Raw genomic sequence first — 23,331 nt, forward strand, 5'->3', positions numbered from 1 at the left:
AAGACCTCCAAGGAAGGAGACTCCACTACACTCCGAAGGAGTGTGTTTCACTGTCATACAGCCCTTACTGTCAGGAAGTTCTTCCTAATGTTGAGGTGGAATCTCTTTTCCTGGAGCTTGCATCCATTGTTCTGGGTCCTGTTCTCTGGAGCAGCAAAAAACAAGCTTGCTCCCTCCTCAATATGACATCCCTTCAAATATTTAAACAGGGTTGTCATATCACCTCTTAACCTTCTCTTCTCCAGGCTAAACATCCCCAGCTCCCTAAGTCGTTCCTCATAGGATGTCGCCCAGTGGGTTTTCATAACTGAATATGCTTGAAAGCATATATGTAAGGTGGCAGCTTTATACTGACCACTAGTCCATCTGCCCCAGTATTGTCTTTTTATATGGATAGTGGCCATCTTGTTTCTCAGACGCAAATCTGTCCAAATGGTGTGACTAGAGATCCTTTTTCTTAGAGATAACCAGCAATGAAAGTATGGCTTTCTGCACGCAAAGAGGGGCTTTGCCACTGATCTCATGAGTAAGTCAGATGTTAATCACAAGGCCTTCTGTAGATTGAAGCACTGATGTCTCTTTACCTTGGAAGAGTTTGTTGATTAGTTTATGGGAGGAAACAGTGAGCAGAAAAGAGGATGTTTTAGCTGTAATGTTCATGTAACTCTTCTGTGGTTTGCCCAAAAATAGCCTTTGGTGGGTGGGTGTCCCCCACAGGTTCCCTAACTAGGAAGCAGTTGATGTCCATTTCACGTTAGCAGAGGTTATCCTCGGTCGCCCCTTAATAGGCTTATCTCCTTTTAAGTGATGGGAAAAGACAACATGCAATTGCTATATTTTAATAAGGAAATGCAGGTCTAGGGATTATTCTGTTGGGGTTTTTTTGCCCAGTTTTTAATTCCCCAAACTCAAAAACATACAAAGGGATTTTACTTATCTGTCTGAGCAGTCAATCACTTTTGTGTGCTTAATGGGGTCACAAATGTTTCCGCAAGGTCAGGAAATAGAACTGTTGCATGCTTTTTTCTCTCTTTTTGTTTCTTCTCTTTTTTACCAATAGTTTATTGCTTGTTTGTTTGGTGGGATCTTGTCTTTTCCTTCAATTGTTTCTCAACAAGTCTGCCTTGAAACAGTTTCCTTGTCAACCATGTCTGTCACGTAGTGCATAACCCACCTTTATCTGCATAATCCTATTATGAAATGATTCCTCGTGCCCAAATAATTCCCTACATAAAAAGACAAAGCACCCTTTTACTTCTGAGAGCTCTCACCCCCAAATCCACCGCCACACCGACCCAAACAAATATTCCAGCCAGTCTACATCTCTTTCTCTATTTTTCTGACTGTGTGCTCATCAGTCTCTATTACATAAGTATGCAATTCTGCTTTCTCTGCTGTTATAGAAGGTTTTCATCCCATGGTGAACAGATGTCTTCCTTTCCCAGGACATGTCCTACATTTCAGCCTTCTGTCCAGGATGAATTTCAAAATGTCCTCCATTTGGAGCATGACTGAGAAGTATAATTTTTTCTTGAACGTCCTACATTTTGCAACACCTTGTCCTCTTTTGTGATTACAACATCTCGTCACCCTGTTTGATCCATATTTGTCCCAGAATATGAAGGGCAAATACAACAGTAAAAGTGATACCTTTTTAAAAAATTGATTGGTTGCATGAAGTGGTGTTACCTGTTTCCTATATCTCTTCTTTTTGAGAGTATCTGTACAAATTCAGAAGTTACCTTTTATATGTCAGTTAGGTTTTCATCCTGCAGAAATGAAAGCAGTAGTATACCATTCAGTATTTTTATTAGTGTCTGCTGGTCCTCTGACCATTTTCTGAATGAAAATGGATGGAGTACATCATTTTGAATGTAATGCAGCTAAAGTTAACCCTTCTGGGACCCATCCATTTCAGTGGGTGAAAGGTGTAAACAATATTTGTTTAATTATCCTATTAACATAAATGAAATTTAATATATATGTATATTTTATATAAGTTGTCTAGTCCTACATGTTTACTCAAGACTATGTCCTAGCCCTTTGGATTGCCGGCATAGTAGCCTATCATCATTATCTTTTCTTACTTTAACCCTGTAGGATCAGCATGAGAATAACTCACTGAATGTTTTTCCTCCTAGCTTTAACCCACCTAATGTCTTCTCTGCCATCTTGAAAACTTGGCCCAAATACATAATTAAAATGATATATTGTAGATTTACAAGGACAAATTCATAGAAACCCTTTCTAGTTGCTGCATGTCTATAATGTGACAAATGCAACTAAAGAATGTCCTTGCTATAAATAGCTGCATTACATGCTCATCCAATATTAATTTCTTTTTTTCTCTTTATTTGTTCCACACAAATTATTTATTAAAATACATGAAAAAACATAACTTACATATACAACTAAACCAACGAAATAAAATAACCTCAAATACATACAAATAAAAAAAACAAACCTAAACTAATACAATTACACAACATAAACTTCCTATAATTTCCCTGATTTCCTTGGATTTGATCCTCTTATTATAACGACTTCTGGTCTGCAGTGTGTTTTGTCCATGGTCCAAAACACACTGCAGAAATAATCCAGTTTGAGACTATTTTAACTGCCCTGGCTCAATGCTAGTGAATTCTGGGAACTGTAGTTTTATGAGACATTTAGCCTTCTGTGTCAGAGAGTTCTGGTGCTGCAATAAATTACAATTCCCAGAATTCCCTAACACTGAGCCAGAGCAGTTAAAGCAGTCTCAAACTGGATTATTTCTGCAGTGTGTTTTGGACCCATGTCTCTACAGCATATTACAAAGTTCAATGCAATGAACTGGTTATATTATTCTTATTCTTTGTTTCTTGCCTTATAACAATTACACTTTTCTTACATTTTTACAATATTCTGTTACCAGATCCCAATCCCGGTCCACTTTCTCATTTGATTTTTGATTTATATAAGCCATTAATTTATCTAATTCTATCATTTTGATTAACTTTAATAGCCATTCTTCAATTATGGGGATTTGTAGGGATTTCCATTTTTGTGTCAAAAGAATTCTGGCACCAATTACACAAAGGAGTTTGGGTCATGGGTTAAATGGGTCTGGTCACCAGCTATGATTCTCATCCCTGCTTTGCCCATTTACCACACTGCTGTGCTCAGAGTACTTTGTAATAGGTGTCTTTTCTGCTCTTCATGAATCACTGCCCCAAAACTATCATACAAAATAAGGGCAAATGATGATACCCTGGGAGAATTCTCCCAAGAGGTGTGACAGAGTTTGTGACATACATGGAGAGCTGTATGCTACCTAAAATGTCTTTCATCCAGGATTTGTGGTCATATGTCATTGATCTCATCTATTTTAATCCCTCTGTTGGAGTTGATCTTAAGAGTTCTTGATTTATCTTTCATCCAAGGTTTGTGATCTTAAGTTATTGGTCTCATCTATTGTAATCCATTTGTTGGGTATGAACTTTGGAGTCCTACACAACTACAGAGTTACATAATAATAAATAAAGTATGTATTGTGCACATTGAAGGTTGGATCCAGGATCTGCTTTCCTCATGGAAGGTCCTTTTGCCCCATTTTGAGAGATTCTCTCCCACAAGCATAGCTCACACCGTTTCCTCTGTGAAGACAGGAGCAAGTTCATTTCTATCACAATTTATCTATACAATTGAGATAGCTTATCTTGCAGTGCTGATACGAGGACCAAAAAAATATTCATTTTTAATAACTTAAAAGCAGGTGTGGATTGCAGATTGTAATGATAAAAACAAGTATCTATAGTAATGTGATTATAGGCTACATTAATAGACGTATAGTGTCTAGATCAAGGGGAATAATAGTGCCATTCTATTCTGCTTTGGACAGGCCTCACCTGGAATACTGTGTCAGGCTCTGGGCACAACCATTCAAAAAGGATGTTGGGAAGTTGGAGCATATCTAAAAGAGAGTAAATAGGTGAAGGGCCTGGAACCATGCTCTGTGAGGAGAGATTTAAGCTGGATATGTTTAGCCTGGAGAAGAGAATGTTAAGAGGTGATATGATAAATATTTGAAGGGATGTCTTACTGAGGATGGAGCAAGCTTGTTTTCTGCTGCTCCAGAGAATAGAACCCAGCCACTCCTGGGGATACCAAAACCCATGGATGCTCAGGTCCCATTGTATACAGTGGTACAGTAAAACTGTGTCCATTTATAATTGTGTCACTTTATAGCAAAATCAAGGTTTCCTTTTAGATTTTTTTAAAAAAAAACATATTTTCATGCTGTGGCTGGTGGAATCCATGAATATATAATCTATGAATATGGAGGGGCGACAATGAAGAAATTAGACATAAAATCTCCTCTGAATGGCAGCAGCAGTTCTCCATACTTTAGCCTCAATCATCTGAGAGCCCTTTTTATCTTGAAATGCCAAAAATTGAACCTTTTCTTTTGTTGACAGACCATCTGCCTTGCCCCTGAGCCAAAGTCCCTATCCATGCTAATAGGCAGAAAGAAAGCAACCTTGTCTTGGGTTGTTGCAGACAGCAGCATTATTGGCCATGATCAACTTCTAGGAAGTTTTGCATATGTGTGTGGTGTGGAGATGTTGCCCCAAGATTGTTTTTTAAACTCTCTAGCATTGTTCCTGTTAAAAATAGTATAGTCAAGACATGCTTGCTTGCGAATAGAAGATGATAGATCTTTTTTTGCCTCGTAAATTTCCACTGATCTGCTTTGTCTCTCTTGACCGTGAGTTTTTCCACAGTTGATGTCTCTTCTGTAAGTCCCAAAAAAGGCATAAAGATGCTATCAGGAAGACATGGCTGCATACCGTGTGGACACTTCAACCGAATCATGTCCCCATTTAGGCTGATAGACGTCAAGACAGTCAGCAGCAAGAAGAAAACAATGCAAATAGTGCTGGCAAAACCTGAATTAGGGGGGAGGGGGAGAGCAGTGCTTGTGCACCATAGAATATACAGATTGTCTATTATTCCAGAAAGGACAAAGGCAAGGTAACCTCGGTGACAGAATAATCCCCAAAGAAATGGCCTAGTGTTTGTGAGAATGTGGATGCATTGCTTTCAATGAGTTTTGAACAAATGGAAACCTTTTAAAACAAATCAAGATATCACAGCTTTTTTTCCCAAAGGTGCTTAAGCTTTCTCTTTCTGAACACGAATTCCTTGTAATGTTGGCAGATATGGACATAATGGTGTTTTGTAACTAGGAAACAAGATGTCCTGGGATTCATTCTGTGTGATGTTTCTGTAAAATTTGCACACACACACAAAAAAGACATCAGTATTGCAAAGTAGTATTGGCATTAGTTTTAAGAATGTTGTCAGTGAATTGGAGACTGGAAATGATTTGAGCATTGGACTATGACCCTGGAGACAAGGATTTGAATCCCCACTTGGCCATGAAATGTTTGAGGGCACACAACAACAACAAAATAAACTATTGAATGGGAATGAGTTATGTGGAAGAGAAGTGTTAGTTGTGCACTTCTCACCTTCATGCATCACCTTCCAAGGAAGTCTGCCACACCATTAAGTCCATGGTTTGCAAACGAGTAGCATGGCAACTAATATTCTGCAGCTATCTTATTTAAGTCCAGACTAGTTTCCGTCTTGATCTGTTCCATATTTTCCCCCAAATTCTAATTGACAGGGAAGCTGATTTGTGAAATGGTGGCATACAGATGTTTTTAAATAAATACTGGCTGACAAGCAGCAGAAGGAAATTGCAAATGTGCAGGAGGTTCATCATGGAGAAGTAATCTCATCTTTAATGTTTTGTGGTGTCCCTTTGATTCCAAGTTGAATTAAAGGTCTCTGGAGCAAAACCTAATATGATCTTCTGTTGCTGTCTGTGTGATCTCTTGTGTGTGTGTGGCGGCGGCGGGGGGGGGGGGGCTGCCCCAAAGTAACAAAGAATCTATAGCTGTTCATAAGCAGCATCTGTTCATGAGGACATCCTGAGGTTTTGCATCAGATCACAGACTTGATGGCTCAGACAGTCTGGTAAACTTTGGACCTGTCTAACTAGATACGCTTGCCCCAGCCACCAGCTCGAACATCTGCTTTGCTTGAGATGGGGAATAAACTCACTGTGGTTGATTGAGTAAACAGTGTTAGCATTGCAAACACAGAGGGAGGTTGCAGGTTTAGACTGGACTTTGATGGACTGTATTGGTGGATCCCACTACAGTTCTGACCCAGATGCATAACCTTAGTTATCCACAGACAGATTTATTTCAGGAAGAATGTGTTAACCTGATAACCCAAAATTGCCCAGCCTATCTGACCTGAAACAGTTTTTTAAATGAATCAGGTTGGTTTTTTGTCCTCTCATTTTTGTTTTACAAATACGCTTAGAGGCTTCTGAAAGATACGTCTTCAATCCATTGTTTTAAAATATCTCAAGACCTGTGTCCTTGTCGTGTAGTTAAGGTATAAAAAACTTAGTAAGTTATCTTTTGGACGCTGGCTGGGTGATGTGGTATGAATAACTTTTCCAAGCTGTGGGAAACAATGAGCTCACCTTCTTCTCCATCACCATGCAAGCAACAACTGGCCTAACTGAGGCATATATATAGTTACTTCATCACCATCACTGGAATAAATGCAGCTGAGATAGGTACAGTGACTGGTAAAATGAGCATTAAAATAGAAATTGAGATTCAGTATGGACAAGATACATGCGTTTGTTTTCTTCCTGCACCTCTTTGAGGAAGCCCCTCCCCTGCTGCTTGCTATGGCAGGGAGGTGTGTGGCACGTGCGCATGCTTGCCCTGGCTCCTTGCTGCGGCCTGGCTCTCTTCTGAGGAAAATTGGGCCACAGCAAGGCGGGGGGGGGGGGTGCAACTGGGTGTCATTCCCCTCAGGAGTGTCACCTGGTACGATCCGCACCCCCAGTGACACCACTGGATATGTGTGTTTAGGTTACGAGTTTATTCCTCAGAAAACCACTAACCTATCCATGTTGCGAAGTGTCTCTAAGCCATTAGCAAACATTAACACATGTCACTTGAGATACAACATCACTGTGATGCTTGGTGGCATTTCCTCACTAGGGCTATGCCCACCACAAAAGGAGACTTTTAATTTTCTGGAGCAAGAGGGAACCTGAATAGTCAGTTACCAGTGGCCACCAGGAAACCATGAGAGAGTTTCCCTCCTTTCACTTGCTAATTGCCAGTTGCTAATTGCCACTGGACCCAGTGCTGTTCAACATCTTTATCAATGACTTGGATGAAAGAATAGAGGGAATGCTTGTCAAATTTGCAGTTGACACCAAATTAGGAGATGTAGCTACTATCCCAGATGACAGGATCAAAATTCAAAATGACCTTAACAGATTAGAAAGCTGGGCCAAAAACTGACAAAATGAATTTCAACAGTGAGAAATGTAAGGTACTTAGGCAGAAAAAATGAAATGCATAGATATAGTATGGGGGCCACTTGGGTTAACAAGACTACACATGAAAGGAATCTAGGAGACCACAAGATGAACATGAGTCAACAGGGTGATGCAGCGGCTAAAAAAGGCCAATGTGATTGTGGGCTGCATTGATAAAAGCATAGTGTCTAAATCAAGGGAGGTAATAGTGGCATTCTATTCTGATTTGGTCAGATATTACCTGGAATACTGTGTCCAGTTCTGGGCACCACAATTCTATAAGGACAAGCTAGATCATGTCCAAAAGAAGCCACCAAAATGGCGAAGGGTCTAGAAACCATTCCTTATGAGGAGACAATTAGGGAGCTAGGTTTGTTTAGCCTGGAGAAGAGACAGTTAAGAGGCGATATGATAGCCCTGTTTAAGTATTTGAAGGAGTGACATATTGAGGAAGGAGCAAGCTTGTTTTCTGCTGCTCCAGAGAATAAGACACAGAACAATGGATGCAAGCTACAGGAAAAGAGATTCCAGCTCAACATTAAAAGGAACTTCCTGACAATAAGAGCTGTTTGGCAGTGGAACACACTCCCTTGGAATGCGGTGGAGTCTCCTTCTTTGGAGGTTTTTAAACAGAGGCTGGATGGCCATCTCTCGGGGGATGCTTTGATTGTGAGTTTCTGCATGGCAGAGGGTTGAACTGAATGGCCTTTATGGTCTCTTCCAACTTTATGATTCTATATAGAAGGGATATTGTCTTGGAATTTTTGTCCATATGAGTCAGTCTGTTGGGAATCATAGCAGACAGGATATTAGCCTAGTCCTTAAAAATTATTTTTGAAAAACCACTGAAGAAATAACCCAAAATATTGAATTGCACAGATTGGCAATAGTTTAATGTGTCATTTAAACAATTTATCCCCAAAGCAATGTTTTTGCAACAGGAGTGCTATGAAGCCTCAACTGCATGAAAAAGAGAGTGTAAACTTAACAGGGTCTCTGGCAAGTCCCATCTCGTTTGTCCATCTTGCCCTTGCAAATGAGTGAAAAAGCATTAACTCCATGTGTAATATCTGTGACAAATATATTTGTGTTAACTGTCTGCCTGGAATTTTTCAAATCATTTTCAATCATAATTTTATAGCTCAATCCAGCCTGTGATTAAATCTTTTCTACCATAATAGATGAAAATTTGGGAGTATTTAATTATACCCTTCCATAATATATTCATATAGTCAGCAGTTCCAGGTTGTCTTTGTGTTTTCCCATTTACAACTTCATTCTGTGTTTAGGTAGAAAAGAATTTAAGGGAAGCAATGCACAGAACTCAGTGTGACCTAATTCCCAGTAAGTGTGCATGGCCTTGGAATCTGTAGGATCCATCTTCACAACACACCTGCAAGTGTCCCTCAATTGAAAGTGAATTTCATATGACCATCTTGTGACCTGGAGTTTGGGCCCACAGCAACCCATGCCCTGATTCAGTCCATGTGATTCTTATAAATTACAGAACAGGGCATGTTCATTTGATACTTGCCTTATAAATTACAGAGCAGCCTTATAAATTACGGAACAGGTCCATTTCATACATGAAATCTCTTGCTACCTGTTATTAATAGGAACCAAGGCATAAGGCCTTTCCCAACCTTGCCTTGCTTCTCTTTCAGAATAGCAATTTGCACTTAGCCATACCCACATCCTTATAAATTACGGAACAGGACATGCTTTATCTTCCTTGAAATGATAGTTGAAATGTGGCTTTTATCTGAACTCATGCCAAGCCCAGAATATAGAAGTCAGAATGAAAAAGGGGAAAGAAAGAAAGAAAGACAGGAAAAGATCAGTACTTTTTTTTTTCCCTTCATGAGGGTCCCTATATAAAACAACAGGCATAGATATTCCTAAATGTAGCTAGAAGCCAGGTAGTTGCTGCTTGACATTTTATCACAAGTTTGGCCATATCACTGTAAGTGTGCACTAAAATTCAAAAAAGAAGTGAGGAAAGGCTGCTGATTCTAGAACTGGACCCAGTTCTGAAGATAGTGAGGGAGGTGTTAACCTTGAAAAAGGATAATATGAAGAGTGGATGCTAAATGCTTTTTTTCAAATGATGTATTTGGCCACAGCTTAAAAGTCAAGGGAGAAAAAGAGGAAGGATGAGTAGCAATTCAGAAAACCCAGTTTTTCTTCACTCCTCTCCATCTTATACACACATACAATACAAAAGCTGTTTTGTGGAAATGTTACAATGGTAAAGGGCATCTTAGTTGCCATATTCCCACTGAAATGAACATCCTGAACATACAGTGGGCCCTTGGTATTGGCTGGAGTTTGGTTCCAGGATCCTCAACCCACCCCCATGGATATCAAAATACATGGATGCTCAAGTCCCATTAAATACAGTGGCCAAGTGAGATGGTGTCTCATATATGAAATAGCAAAATCAGTGTTTGCTTTTTGGAAATCCATATCAAGCCATGGATGATTGAATCTGTGGATAAAGAATCTGTGGATATGGAGAGCCAACTATACATTCTTCTGACACAAAACCTGTGAATCTGTTCCATGACCGTATTGTAGTTATTGGCTTACAAGACTTGCTCCTTTTCTCTTGGAGGACTCATTTCCTTCAACCCATGCCCTTTTTTTTCCCGTTGAGCCAAACTTTGAGTTTTAAATGCAGTTATTCAGTATCTCACTCTCATTTGTTCTTTCACACACATTCTCTCCTTACAATTTCCTTTCTTCTTCATAGAAATTTCCAGAATTGAAGTTCAAGTACGTGGAGGAGGAACAGCCTGAGGAGTTCTTCATTCCTTATGTCTGGTCCCTCGTGTACAACTCTGCTGTGGCACTTTACTGGAACCCACAAGTCATCCAGCTCTTCACGATGGATTCCGGCTGAAAGGCAGAACAGGGGACAGCCAGAGTCTCTCTGAACCACCCCCTCTCCCAAAATGCGACCCTTCAACCAAAAGCCTACTCAGAAGGAAATTTGTTACCGTAGAGTCCTCCCGCTGCTTTTTGCAGAATAGCATGCTAAAAGCTAGAATATTGGGAACTCTGACAAGATTGTATGCTGTTGTTTACTTATATGTTTGTAGCACCCAGGATTTTGCATTGGCAATGGCTTTTAGGTCAGGAGTATTAAACACAAAGGAGATGCGAACAGTGACCAGCTTTTAAAAAAAAATGTAAAAGGGGTGAACTCAGTAAAATACATGTTTAATTTGGGAAATCAGCATTTGCAAGTTGATTTCCTTTGGACTTTCTCTAGGCCCTGTTGTGCTTCAACACTTATTTCTTTTTTTCTTTTTCTGTATAGACTTCTCATTGGATTATATCATTTAATTATCCTGTTAATATTGTGCATAACTAAAATGTCACCTGAAAATTAACGTAGTTTAAAAACGCTTTGTACATTCATGACAGAGATTTCATTGGGGCAGAAAGGACAAGTCCTTGATTTGACTGGAATGATCTGATGAGGGAGTTGTTTAGCAAGGATACATGGTTTTGATAAGGCACTAAAAATAGTCTTTCTGGTTTCCATTATTTATGAAAGTTAGCAAAATTGAGACCACAACTGTCCAACAAGAATATCTCCTGTATAGAATGCCTTTATCTCACTAAGGTATGTGTGGGACATGATTCAGTTGGATCATGCCCATTCACTTCTGAATTGTATCATTTTACAGTTGCCTGTTGGAAGTGTTTTCATGGGCTCTTCAGACAACTCTATTCAAACCATGGCTGATAGTGATCAGTATCCCCAGGGATGCATGCAATATATGCTTTCAAGGCAACAGGTTATGCCAGCAAGATTTGGAGATATGCACACACCTCTTAACACTTAATATTGAATGTCCTACAACTTTTCCATTCCTCCTGATTAAAAGAGAAACAGGGAAATGTAGTGTTATCAGATAAGCGAGAAAGGGGAGAAATGTTTAATGTAAAGTCATCTTTTCACATGGAATATGGACTTGTAAGTAGTTACCTTAAAATGCCTAAAACCACATAACCAGACTACAGCGGAAAAGGAACTGATAAAATATGCTAGTTTATTATCTTCCATAGCATGGTCTATTACAGAACAAACATGACATACTTTAGAATGCAGGGAAGGGAGCTGACACTCTTCTGAATGGCTGTATGCATAATATTTCACTTTACTTTTTTATCCTCTTGACCAGTGTCAGAAATGTGTGTTTCCCTCCACCTTTTTTATAAGCAAGGTCCTGCCCAATTGGAATTTAAATTTCCATCCCGTTTATTTAAAATTGCTAATGTACACACACATGAAAAACACAGGAGTTCATAGGAGTTTGCACAGAGACAAATTTGGGGAAGAGGCAATATGAAGATTGAATCATAAGCATGTTCAGTGTAACATATTAAATGACATTGAAAGGGTGACTGAAAATAGGAGTAGTTTCATGTTCGAGTTTTGGTTTTGGTTTTTTTGTTTTTGTTTTTGTTTTTTGATATCTTGGTCAAAAGAGGACAAGCTTTTTGTAGTGTTCTCTGCATCCTGTTCCTTTAAATAAAGAACTGTTGACTGCAGAATCTCATGTTCAGTGAGATATTTGATGTTTTAAATTCTGAAGATTTTCTGGAACATTTGAATGTTTTAGTTAAGTGATCTTGTAAAACAGCTGACACTAAAAGTTGTTGGATGCACATAGTTTTGGCTGGCTTTATTGCTGATGGAAAATGAGATGCTCACCCCATACACCACTAGAGGCTCACCTGGGACTTCAGATGCGAATGAGGTTTCCTTTTGTATTTGCTGCAAAGGCATTTCAGACTGTCCCATCCCAGTGACATCCTGAGTTGTTGAAACTCGGGAGAAGTTTACTCTTAGTACAGCTTTTCCCTTTAATTACCAGCCACGAAGCTTAAAACTGGAGACACCCTGGTCCATTACTAAAACTGCACAACAGGCCAAAGACAGGTTTATGCAGAGACAGAAGAAGGTTTATTCTGTCTTTATAAAGACAGGGAAAGGTTTATAATCTTTACGTTTTCAGGCACTAGGGAGGTCTGTGTATGTCCTGGAGGTTGCAGTCCTGAATATTCTTTTCTGTCCTCCAGATTTATAAAGCGCCATCTTTGGGAATTCTTTTCAGTACTTTGTGTGAAATACTTACCATGTCGTAATAAAAGAGAGGACAGTGACAGCATCCATTGCAGTGATTTGTGTCCTTTCCACTCTTCCCTGCCTACTCCATCATGTAAACTATCCTCTTCCTTTACCTTTATTTTTGTCTGCTGACAAAATGGCATCTTGGGAACAGGGCTGGTTGTACCATTAGACATGGTGAGGTGACTCCACTTTGGGAAGGACATTAAGCTGCCAGAGAGAGAGAGAGAGTTTGTCGTATTTCACTTCTACAAAGATTTCAAAAAAGTTAGGATGGCAAAACAAAAATACTAAATCAAAAACAAAAAAAGTTTTAAGATGTACAGAATTATTCAAAAGCAGCCTACAAGAGGGAGAGAGATCACCTAGTGTTCTCTCTCTGTGTGTGTGTTGTGTGCCTTCAAGTCATTTTTTACCATAAGGCAAACCTAGCCGCCTCAATCTTTATTGAGACGGGATAGATATAAATTATCATCATCTCATGAGGTTTCTTGGCAAGGTTTGCTCAGAGCAGGTTTGCCATTGCCTTCCCCTGAGGCTGAGAACATGTGACTTGCCCAGGGGCACCCAGTGGGTTGCATGGCCAAGTGGGGAATCGAACCCTGGCCTCCAGAGTCCTAGTCCCAACACTCAAATCACTATGCCATACTGGCTCACCTAAAAGAGCAGAAGGAAAATCCACCTCAAAGTCAAGCCTCTGCCTATCCTCAAACCATGCCTTTTACTAGGCTGTGGGACATACACAGCAATGGAGCCGGTTGGACTTCCTTGTAGGGAAGGCATTCCACAGCATCAGTGCCCTGTGTGAAAAGCCATAGGTCATTTGAGTAGAGCAGGGGTAGGAGGCTTGGGGGGGCGCATTATACCCCCAGCCCTTGTAGGGCATTGCCTCCACCACACACATACCATCTCAAAAACTAAACAAAAATGCCTCCAAATGCTCCTCCAGCACCATCTAGAGCAGTGGCCAACTGTCAGGAATTCTGGGAGCAGAAGCCGAAAACATCTGGGGGATCAAAGTTTTGGAATCACTGATCAGAATCAGGGCCTATTTTGGTCATGTTTTTAGGCTCCCTGGTCCATTTTAGGCCCCGGAGAGACCTTTAGGGGGGAGGGAAACTTCCATTTTTAAAAAAGGACCCACTTCTGCCTAAAATGGCCAGGGGGGTAAAAGGTGGCAAAAATGCCACCAAGCTCCCTACAGGATAATAGAATGTGATCCTTTGAGGGGCCCAATGGGGCCACAGGAATGGTCCTGGGTGGCCACATGCAGCCTGCAAGCCAGATTTTACCCACCTCTGGACTAGAAGGGAACATTTAAAGCAGGTGTGGGAACCATACGGTCCTCAAAATGTTGCAAGATCCCAACTTGCTTCACTATTGGATGTACTGGCTATGGTTGCTGGGAGTCACAGTCCATCAGCATCTGGAGGGCTACACAGTTTGCATCCCTGCTTTAGAGAGTCAGAGTGCACAAGTGGGTAAATTTAGAAGAAGGTTGTTCTTAACCCTGATCCCACCTCATTCATTTAGCTTCTTATTGTGCAAATTATTATTATTAGTAGTAGTAGTAGTATGACCACTGAAGGGTGCAATTTTACGGTTCTGCCTTTGTTAAGAAGGGTGCATACAAGCCACAGAGGAAGCCTGAAGGAACTGTGGCTTGTCAAAGGCTCATTCATGGTGAAATTTGAGTTTGGGATTTCCCAGATTTCATTCTTAGCCACCATACTGTGCCAGGGTAGAAGAACTTCCATTTCTTAAAAAAAATAAAAAATACATTGGCTGGGGGGCCAGACAACTTATTAAAACCAATTTAAACATCTGTGCATATATCCATGCCTCTTTATTTTGTGTCCATCCTGCTGTAAAAAGTGCTCAAATTTTCTCATGTAATTTGGGTGTGCTGGGCTGTATTTTTAGCTGGGAAAACCTCACAAGAGTCCTGCAACATTTAGAGCAGTACTCTGCCTAGATCAAGAATGCTAAGACAGAATTTGGGGAAATTACTGTTTTGGACTCCAGCCTGTTGTGTGACCAATAGTGATGCTGGCTGGGGAATTCTGAGAGGTGTTGTCCAACAAGTAAGTTTTCCAAACCCTGTTCCAGGCCCATTAGTACCACTTCTTGGGCTGAGAGATAACATGAGCACCATTTAGGTAATGCCCAGGATGTTAAAATAAACAGGATTCCAAAAGAATCATACTTCAATATTTATATTTGGTCAGTTCACAAACTTGAAGTGAGGTGTGCACATGGGTGAGTTGGGTTCATATCCGTGGCCTTTTCCACTAATGTTCAGCTTCCTTTTTTAAAAAATTGAATCTCTAGTTGTCTTCTTTTATTTATGAAGCTCACTGGAGGAATACACTGGTCATCTTTTCCCCAGTCTGAAGTTAGTAATGCATTTCTAGTCAATGAGTTCAGTCTAGTGTGACTGAAAGGTTCTTGATTTTATCTCATTCTTAAAATTATTTTCTATGCCATTTAAAACATATTAAACTCTGGGGAATGTCCAGAGTAGAGTGCCCAAAATGGGAGTTAGGGAGTTGGGTATATTTAGCCTGGAGAAGAGAAGGTTAACAGGTGATGTGATAAGTATTTGAAGGGGTGTCATATTGAGACTGGAGCAAGCTTTTTTTCTGCTGTTCCAGAGAATAGGACCTGGAACAATGGATGCAAGATACAGGAAAGGATATTGCACCTCAGCATTAGCAAGAACTTCCTGACAGTAAGAGCTGTTTGACAGTGGAACACACTCTCTTGGAGTCTGGTATAGTCTCCTTCTTTGAAGGTCTTTAAACAGGGGCTGGATGACCATCTGTTGGGAGTGTTTGATTGAGTTCCTGCATGGCAGAAGGATTAGACTGGATGGCCCTTGTCATCTCTTCCGACTCTTATTCTTTGACTTTATATATGTGCTTCTTTGTCCTTTAGGTAGAGCAAAGTAGAAACAAATGCTAATTGGCATGGAGAAGATAGCAGTGGGCTCCACCTGTTTTACTCTGGTCCTCTGGTCCATACAGCTTGTCCTGTGTATCCGATATTAGCCCACTACCTTCAGGTGCAGTGTAAGACACTGTCCCATAGGGAGAATGGCATTCTGTTCTGATTTGTTTAGAAAGTGACCTGAGCAAAAGCAGTACTAACTACAATAGGCTACTATTGTTCCCAATTGGTATCCCGATGTTCACATGAACCAGCAAGGTATGCACAGCACCCCAAGTCAACCTGTTCACCACTTGAGCATCTGCACCAGAATCTCCCCTCTTCATACCTCCTCAGAAATAAGTTGTACAAAAATTCAGCTTATAAAAATCTATCCACAAGTAAGAACGACTGCATTCAGGAATGATCATGGGCTCATGATCTGAGTATCCCAACCATACCTCTTTACGTGAGGCAACTCCCCTTGGTATTTGGTAAGTGGTCCAGCAATATATGGAGGGGCCCTGGTTGCAACTACTGTACTATTGCAACACCGATGATAGTATTTTTTTATAGTGTCAACATTCAAAACTATACATAAAATGTGTGAGAAGCCAGTACATATTTAGCCTTAATTAAGGTACTCTTCGATTTTGGAGAACAGAATGGCTGCCTTGCTGGCCCTTGACATGGTTCTTCTAGTCCAGCATTCTGGCCCCAAACAGAAGGCAGCTGGAGACCATCCCTCTCTTTTTTGAGACCAGTCTCTTGGATCAAGAAGGCTACTGTAGGGATTGGCTTTGGTGTTGGAATTTTTTAAATAAGCTCCCCAAGGAATGCACTTCTTTCTGTGAATAAAGTTGGATCCTTGATTCACCAGGGCTGCTCTTCTAATTTTTCAGTCCCTTTCAGTTGGCCAGCCAGGACCAGGCAGAGCAAACTTCTTGTTCAGGGAAGTTGGAGCTAGAATAAAAATGGTGGCTCTATTGCTAACCATAGTCCATGATCCATATATAGTAGAAGTCACTGCAGTTCAAGGATTCTGAAGGTGAGATGTTTTATTGCTGTGCCTTCAACCTATGGCACCCTTAAGACAAATCTATCATGGAGTTTTCTTGCCAAGGGTGTTTGCCATTGTCTCCGTCTTAGGTTGAGAAACAATGACTGTTTCTATGGAACTCTAGTCTCTGAGAGTCCAATACGCAAACCACTTCAGCACACTGGCTCTTTTTGTTGTTACTCTGTTTAATGGTTAAGAGTCAGAAACCATTAGCAGGCAGCTGCAAATCACCCAGTGCAACCAGCAGATCCCAACCACCCATTCTATATTACCTCCAACAACTGAGGTTCCTCACAGGTGTGCTGATATGTGTCTTCTAAATAAAATATGCTGAATCCCACTTTCCACAACTAGTGCTCTCCAGATGTATCAGACTACTATTACCATCATCCAGCCACCATAGCGGTTATGTTGGCTGGGGATGATAAGAGCCGCAACGAAAAAAACCTGGAGATGTATATTCCTTTTAAAGCCATCTGAACTGGAGGCTGTGGATCACTGTTTCTCATGCTAGAGTGTTCTCTCAGTTGATTTTTGTATTCGTATGAAGTAGTATTTTCTCTTACTTATTCTACTAGATATTGTTCTCCTTAACTGTATATACTCATATATAAGTCTAGAAATTTAGGCCAAAAAATTGACTCCAAAAAACTGAGTCGACTTATCCATGGGTCAATGTAGTCTTCTTTGAAAGAAGGAACCATCCTCTGGTGAAAAGCAAGAGTATAATCTTTCCTGGAAGCAATGACCCCCTCTACTCTCTCATCCATCAAGCCTTAAGAGTGAGCACAAAGAGTGATATCTGCTGGAATATGGTAAATTATTTGACATTGTTTTGCTTTGCTTCATCCTTTAGATGCCCAAGTTTTACCCTCGACTTATACACAGGGTCATAGGAAAATCCATAATTTTGACCCCCAAATGTGCTCTTGACTTATGCATGAGATCAATTTATAGTTGAGTATATACGGTACTCTTCCTACTCCAGGAATACTTTTGTGAAACATTTTCATGCGCTCTGTTTTCCCCCTCTCAATTCTTCACCATCTTGCTCATCATTTTAATTATATTATTTGGGTTATATACCTGCCAGCATTCCAGCTATCGTGCCACAACCCCAAAGAGGTTTTGGAAAGGACGTGTACAAATTTCCCCAAGCCAAAAGCCAATCTTGTTCACGAATCACCTTCTCCATGTTGTCTCCGTCCAAATAAAAAGGGTTTGGAATCATTCTGTGTACAGAAAAAGAGGTTGTTGAAGTAGGTGGGTAAACAGTAACTATTTATGGAATGTCTGCCCTGAGCTCCAAGAAAGTTTTAAATATACATAATATTGTGGGGAAAGGGAGAGGCTATAAATAGGGCCTTGCACTGTGGGAGGTTTTGTGAAGCAGGCTGAATAAGCGGTGGGAATATAATGGCTCTAGGAAAGCACGAGAGATAGCTTCTGGTTGTATTTTTCATAAAGTGCTTAAAATTGGCACTTGTTTGGCTTAGCCAGTTCACAAATTCACTCTCGTTTTCCCTTAACAAGCCTCTATATTCTTTGTTTGTGCATTGAAAAGGCATGCACCTCACCTTTGACGTTTGCCTCCAAACAGAAATGACATTTATGCACAATATAAGCAAGTTATGTTTTAAAGCATCATATTACGTTGTTGTGTGCCTTCAAGTCGTTTCCAACTTACAGCAACCTCATAGGATTTTCTTTACAAGTGTCTTCAGAGGTCATTTGCCATTGCCATCCTCTGAGGCTGAGAGAGCATGACTTGCCCAAGGTCTCCCAGTGGTTTTCCATGGCCAAGCCAGGATTCAAACCCTGTTCTCCAGAGTCCTAGTCCAACACTCAAATCATTACACCACTGTGCAGTCTCTAAATAAAAACAAAATCCCCCACAAAAGCTGCTGTAGAATAACCTACATTTTGGGGTCATGTTTTTCAGCCTCTGCAAGTCAAATGTTACTCTTAGGACTAGTCTACACTAGGGGGGAAACCCAAATGGACTCCTGCCACCACAACCATCCCAGAGACACCCTGTGTACCTTTTTTCTACATCAGGTAGATTGTCTGCACTACTTGACTATCCCTGCCAAGCTTCCTGGGTCCATCCTCACTGCCTCACTGCCACTGCCTGCTCTGCTGCCACGACAGTTGTTGTTGTTGTTATTATTATTATTATTATTATTATTATTAACCTTTATTTATATAGCGCTGTAAATTTACATAGTTTTACAGTTGCCACCTTCAAACGTTGGGGCCATTTCCCAGCTCAAACTACATATTTTTGTCCTCCTCTCACAGGCTTCACTGGCATGGCCATTGCTGTGAGGCATGCAAAGTGCCCAGCATGTGATCTGGGTGCCTGGTCTTGACACAAGCAGCATCACCAATGCTGCCAGGAGGAGGAGGTGTTTGAAAAAGTTAGAAGATCACAGTGGTTAGTTAGATAGTGGTTAGTTAGTTAGAAAAGTTAGAAGGTGGTGGTCAGGAGAGCAGTGGTGGAGAGAACAGCAGTAGTAAAAAAACTCCAGGAAAATCTTTGGATCGTAAAAAACCCAACCCTGCCATAAGGTAGTAGAGCTGGCTCTTGGTATTTGGTTCCAGGCCCTTCTATGGATACCAAAATCTAGTAAAATGGTGTCACTAATATAAAATGGTAAAATCAAACTCTCCTTTTTAGAATATATATATTCCAAGCAATGGATGCTTGAATCCGTGGATAAAGAACCCGTGGATACAGAGGGCCAAATGTCTATCCCAAATAATCTGGGGTGGATAGAGCCTTATGGCTCTAGATTCAGTGATAAGGCACTATGTCTTCTGGCCTTATTGACCCAGATCCAATGGGAAGATGAGGTTTTAGTGAGTTTTTAAGCAGTGTTGTTGTTGTGCACCTCCACATCTTTTTTTACTTATGGGGGCCCTAAGGTGAACCTATCATAAGGATTTCTTGGCAGCTTTCTTCAGAAGGTTTGCCATTCTCTGAGGCTGAGAGAGTGTGACTTGCCCAAGGTCACCCAGTGTTTTTTGTGTTTTTAATGCTTGAGCAGGGATTCAAACCCTGGTCTCCTCCTAGAGTCATTGTCCAATGCTCAAACCATTATACCACACTGGACTTAATCTCTGTCCTACTCCACTCTGGGCTTTCATCCAGATTTTAAAGAAGTTATCCAAACAGATAAATGATTCCCAAACTTTGGTTCTCCCAAAAGCCCCAGCCAGCTTGGCCAATGGTCAGGAATTCTGGGCAGTGAAATCCAAAACATCTGGAAGGCCAAAGTTTGAGTACCACTGAAGTAAATGAACCTATTTGAGAAGTATGGTTCAGCACCATGGACAGCTTCTTTACATTTCAGACTAAAATCTGCCATGGAATCCAATTATTGGAGCTACCAGCCACTACTGCAGATTGGACTGGAATCCCCATCGCCTCCACCCAGCATGTCTGTTAGCTGTGTTGGCTGAGGATAATGGGAGGGGCAGACAAGACAACTGGAAGGCAACAAGCTGGGGAAGGTTGAGCAAGGTAAGCCATGTAGGAAGAGGATAACTCACAAGGATTTTGAAACAAACTGTGCTTACTTCAGAAAGGGGCAGTTAGATTTCTTAACTGGGTGACTTCTGCTGTGTCACTTGCATTGGCAACTCCTTACTAAATTTCCCCCCAACATAAACACAAACACACACTTCCCCTGCTCAGCTCTGCCTGTTTTTTCTTTCTCTCCAAGCCTGTTGGAATCATTCCCCCGCTTATTGCTATCTGACAGGACACCCCTCCCTTCTTTATCCGCCTTTTATTAAAGACTCGTCCCTTTTGTTTTTCTTCATAATCATGTTCTATTCCAGCTCTTTTGATCCTTTTGTTATCATTCAGTATTTTATCTTGGTTCCTTTCCAGCTTCACCCAACAGGTGCAGAGTCTGTCTCTCACCCCACCCACCCAGCCCCATCTGAGCCCATTGTCTCTCTTATTCCTCACCAGCCCCATTATAAGCCTCTGGGCAGAGACCTGGATGCTGCCTAATGTATTTTAGGGACCTCTATAAATAATAAATAGTGCAGACAATAATAAGCTGGGATGGGTTTTCTGGGCTGTTGGGAGGGGGTGGTAGTCTAATTCAGGGAAGGTCTACTCTTGGTCACCTTGGCCTTGATGCTAATGACAAACAAAGGCTGCATCTGCACTGCAGAAATAATCCAGTTTGACACCACTCAATGCTATGGAATTCTGGGAACTTGTTGCGGCACCAGAGCTCTATTAAACTGGATTATTTCTGCAGGGTGGATTAGCTAATTACTCTCTCATTATGGGACAGACGAGAGCATCTGGCCATCATATCCATATGGTTCTGCTTGTGAATCTGCCAATGAATCCACTAGATGGTGCCATGTTGTGGTTAGTGTTGCAAGATGTCCAGCATTTACCCGAGACTTCAGTAGGAAGTTGTTGTTGTTGTTGTTGTTGTTGCAGTTGCAGTATACCTTCAATTTGTTTCCAATTTATTGCAACCCTAACGCTAACCTACTGTAGTATTGTAACTCTGTTCTGTGGCTTCAAGTCATTTCCGACTTATGGCGACCCTAAGATGAACCTATTGTGGGGTTTTCTTGGCCAGTTTCTTCATAGGGGGGTTGCCATTGCCATCCTCTGAGGCTGAGAAGGTGTGACTTGCCCAAGGTCATCCAGTGAGTTTCCATGGCCAAGCCAAGAATCAAACTCTGGTCTCCAGAGTTGTGGTCCAACGCTGAAACCACTACAGTCCTTAAAGGTGCCAAGGACTATGGCTGTAAGGTTAGCACTGGGAATGTGTGAAATAAATTAGATGTTCATTTTAAGAAATATTAAAAGATATGGCCATGTTAGCCCTTTTCAGCATAAAAAGCTATAAAGGAATGCTATAACACCTTTGGGACTGACTGGAGTCCATAAAAGATTGTGCTAGGAATTTGTTTTTCTCTGTTAATCTCAAAGGTAGTTAGGATTCTCTTATATCTTTTATGTTTTAAAAAAGAAGTTGCCCAATTAACAGATAGTGCTTAAGCGCTGGAGTAAAGAGTTCTTGGTGGAGATGAAAATTGCTGGAAAGGATGGATGGATGGATGGATGGATGGATATACAGAAAGACCCGGCATGATGCAGTGGTTTGAGCATTAGACTATGGCTCTGGAGACCAGGGTTCAAATCCCTGCTCAGCCATGGAAACTCATTGGATGACTTTAGAAAAATCACACTCTCTCAGTCTCAGAGTTAGCAAAGACAAAAACCCTCTCTGGGCAAATCTTGCCAAGAAAACCCTGTGATAGTTAGAAATGACTTGAAGAAACATAACAACAAAAACAACAACACCACTTTCATTATAAACAGAAATGAATGAATTAGATAGATAGATAGATAGACAGACAGATAGACAGACAGACAGACAGAGGGAAGAGAGTGGGAAAAGCAACCATTCACAGATGCAGGGAGATGATTTAGCTCTAAATTTTGGCTTTGAACCCATCCGTATTCCACCATGCTTCTGGTGCTGAATTAGGATTGTTGTTTCTCTTTTCACTTGACAAGCTCTTCATCTTTAACATTTACATGACAAATAGGCACAATTCTGTCTTCTCTACAAGAAATAACAATATCTGCTGGATTTGGCCAACACAGATGGTTCAGACTACTGTTTGATTTTCTTTCCTTAGTAGAAACTTACTCAAGTGAGCAAATTTCTTCATAAGTGGAACCAAAAAGAAGCTGAAACTTTAAAATACTATAATTTGAGAAACTGGAACTGATGTCATCATGATCCCCCCCCCAAAAAAAAAAAAAAACAAGAAAAGGCTTGATAAAAGGCATGATAAAAGACAACCCCTATTCTTTGCTATTAATGTTATGTGTCTTCAAGTCATTTCTGACTTTTGGTGACCCTAAGGTGGGCTTATAATGGATTTTCTTGGCAATTTTCTTCAGAGGGGGTTAGTCATTGCCATGAGGCTGAGAGAGTGTGACTTTTCCAGGATCATCCAGTGGGCTTTATGGCTGAGCCTGGATTTGACCCTGGTCTCCAGAATCTTGGTCCAATGCTCAAACCACTACACCAGGCTTAAAATCTAAAAAGATGTATCCATCTCTGATTAGGACCAAATTTCAATTTCTTATTGTTCATTCAAAATCCATGGAGTCTAGCTCATGCTAACAGTCTTTGGGACACCAGCTCTTAAAATACAAGGAGTTGAGCACAATATCCATTTCTGAACTCAGGTAATTAAGGCCTGTTCCAACTCTTGACTCTTCATGTTCATCTGTATCTCCAGACAACTGGATGTTATCACTTGGTGCACTGGTCAAGTTGGCTGGGAGATTTTGGGATTTGGGGTCTTAGAAGTAATTTCTCCAAACTATAGGCTCCAGTTAACAGCACATGCAGAATCATAGAGTTGGAAAAGACAGCAAGGGCCATCCAATCCAACCCCATTCTGCTATGCTGGAAATCTAAATCAAAGCATCCCTGACAGATGGCCATCCAGCCTCTGTTTAAAGACCTCTAAGGAAGGAGACTCCACTACACTCTGAGGAATGAATTTGTTCCACTGTCAAACAGCCCTTGCTGTCAGGAGGTTCTTCCTAATGTTGAGGTGGAATCTCTTTTCCTGTAGCTTGCATCCATTGCTCTGGGTCCTGTTCTCTGGAGCAGCAGAAAACAAGTTTGCTCCCTCCTCAATATGACATCCCTTCAAGTATTTAAACAGGGCTATCATTTGGGGCCCTTGGTATTGGCTGGATTTGGTTCCAGTATCCTCAACCCACCCCCA

At 40.9% G+C, this 23,331-nt stretch overlaps 1 protein-coding gene and 1 long non-coding RNA gene across 4 annotated transcripts in view; one reads left to right on the top strand and one right to left on the bottom strand.

The window, feature by feature from the left end:
• DYM (dymeclin) overlaps positions 1–12,585 on the top strand; it is a 263,922-nt gene extending 251,337 nt beyond the window's left edge. For all 3 annotated transcript variants that reach the window (XM_042448107.1, XM_042448106.1, XM_042448109.1), the window contains one exon: positions 10,155–12,585. In XM_042448107.1, the coding sequence (XP_042304041.1) occupies positions 10,155–10,304 (150 nt within the window). In that variant the 3' untranslated portion in view covers positions 10,305–12,585. The remainder of the gene's footprint in view (positions 1–10,154) is intronic.
• Positions 11,868–17,729, bottom strand: LOC121920857. The gene is made up of 2 exons (XR_006101781.1): positions 17,620–17,729; positions 11,868–12,755 (listed from the first exon to the last, which is right to left on the bottom strand). It is a non-coding gene; the product is annotated as an uncharacterized LOC121920857 (long non-coding RNA).
• Positions 17,730–23,331: the final 5,602 nt, after the last annotated feature.

This window comes from Sceloporus undulatus, chromosome 2 (assembly GCF_019175285.1).
Source record: "Sceloporus undulatus isolate JIND9_A2432 ecotype Alabama chromosome 2, SceUnd_v1.1, whole genome shotgun sequence".
In the NCBI taxonomy this organism is placed as follows: Eukaryota; Metazoa; Chordata; class Lepidosauria; order Squamata; family Phrynosomatidae; genus Sceloporus; species Sceloporus undulatus.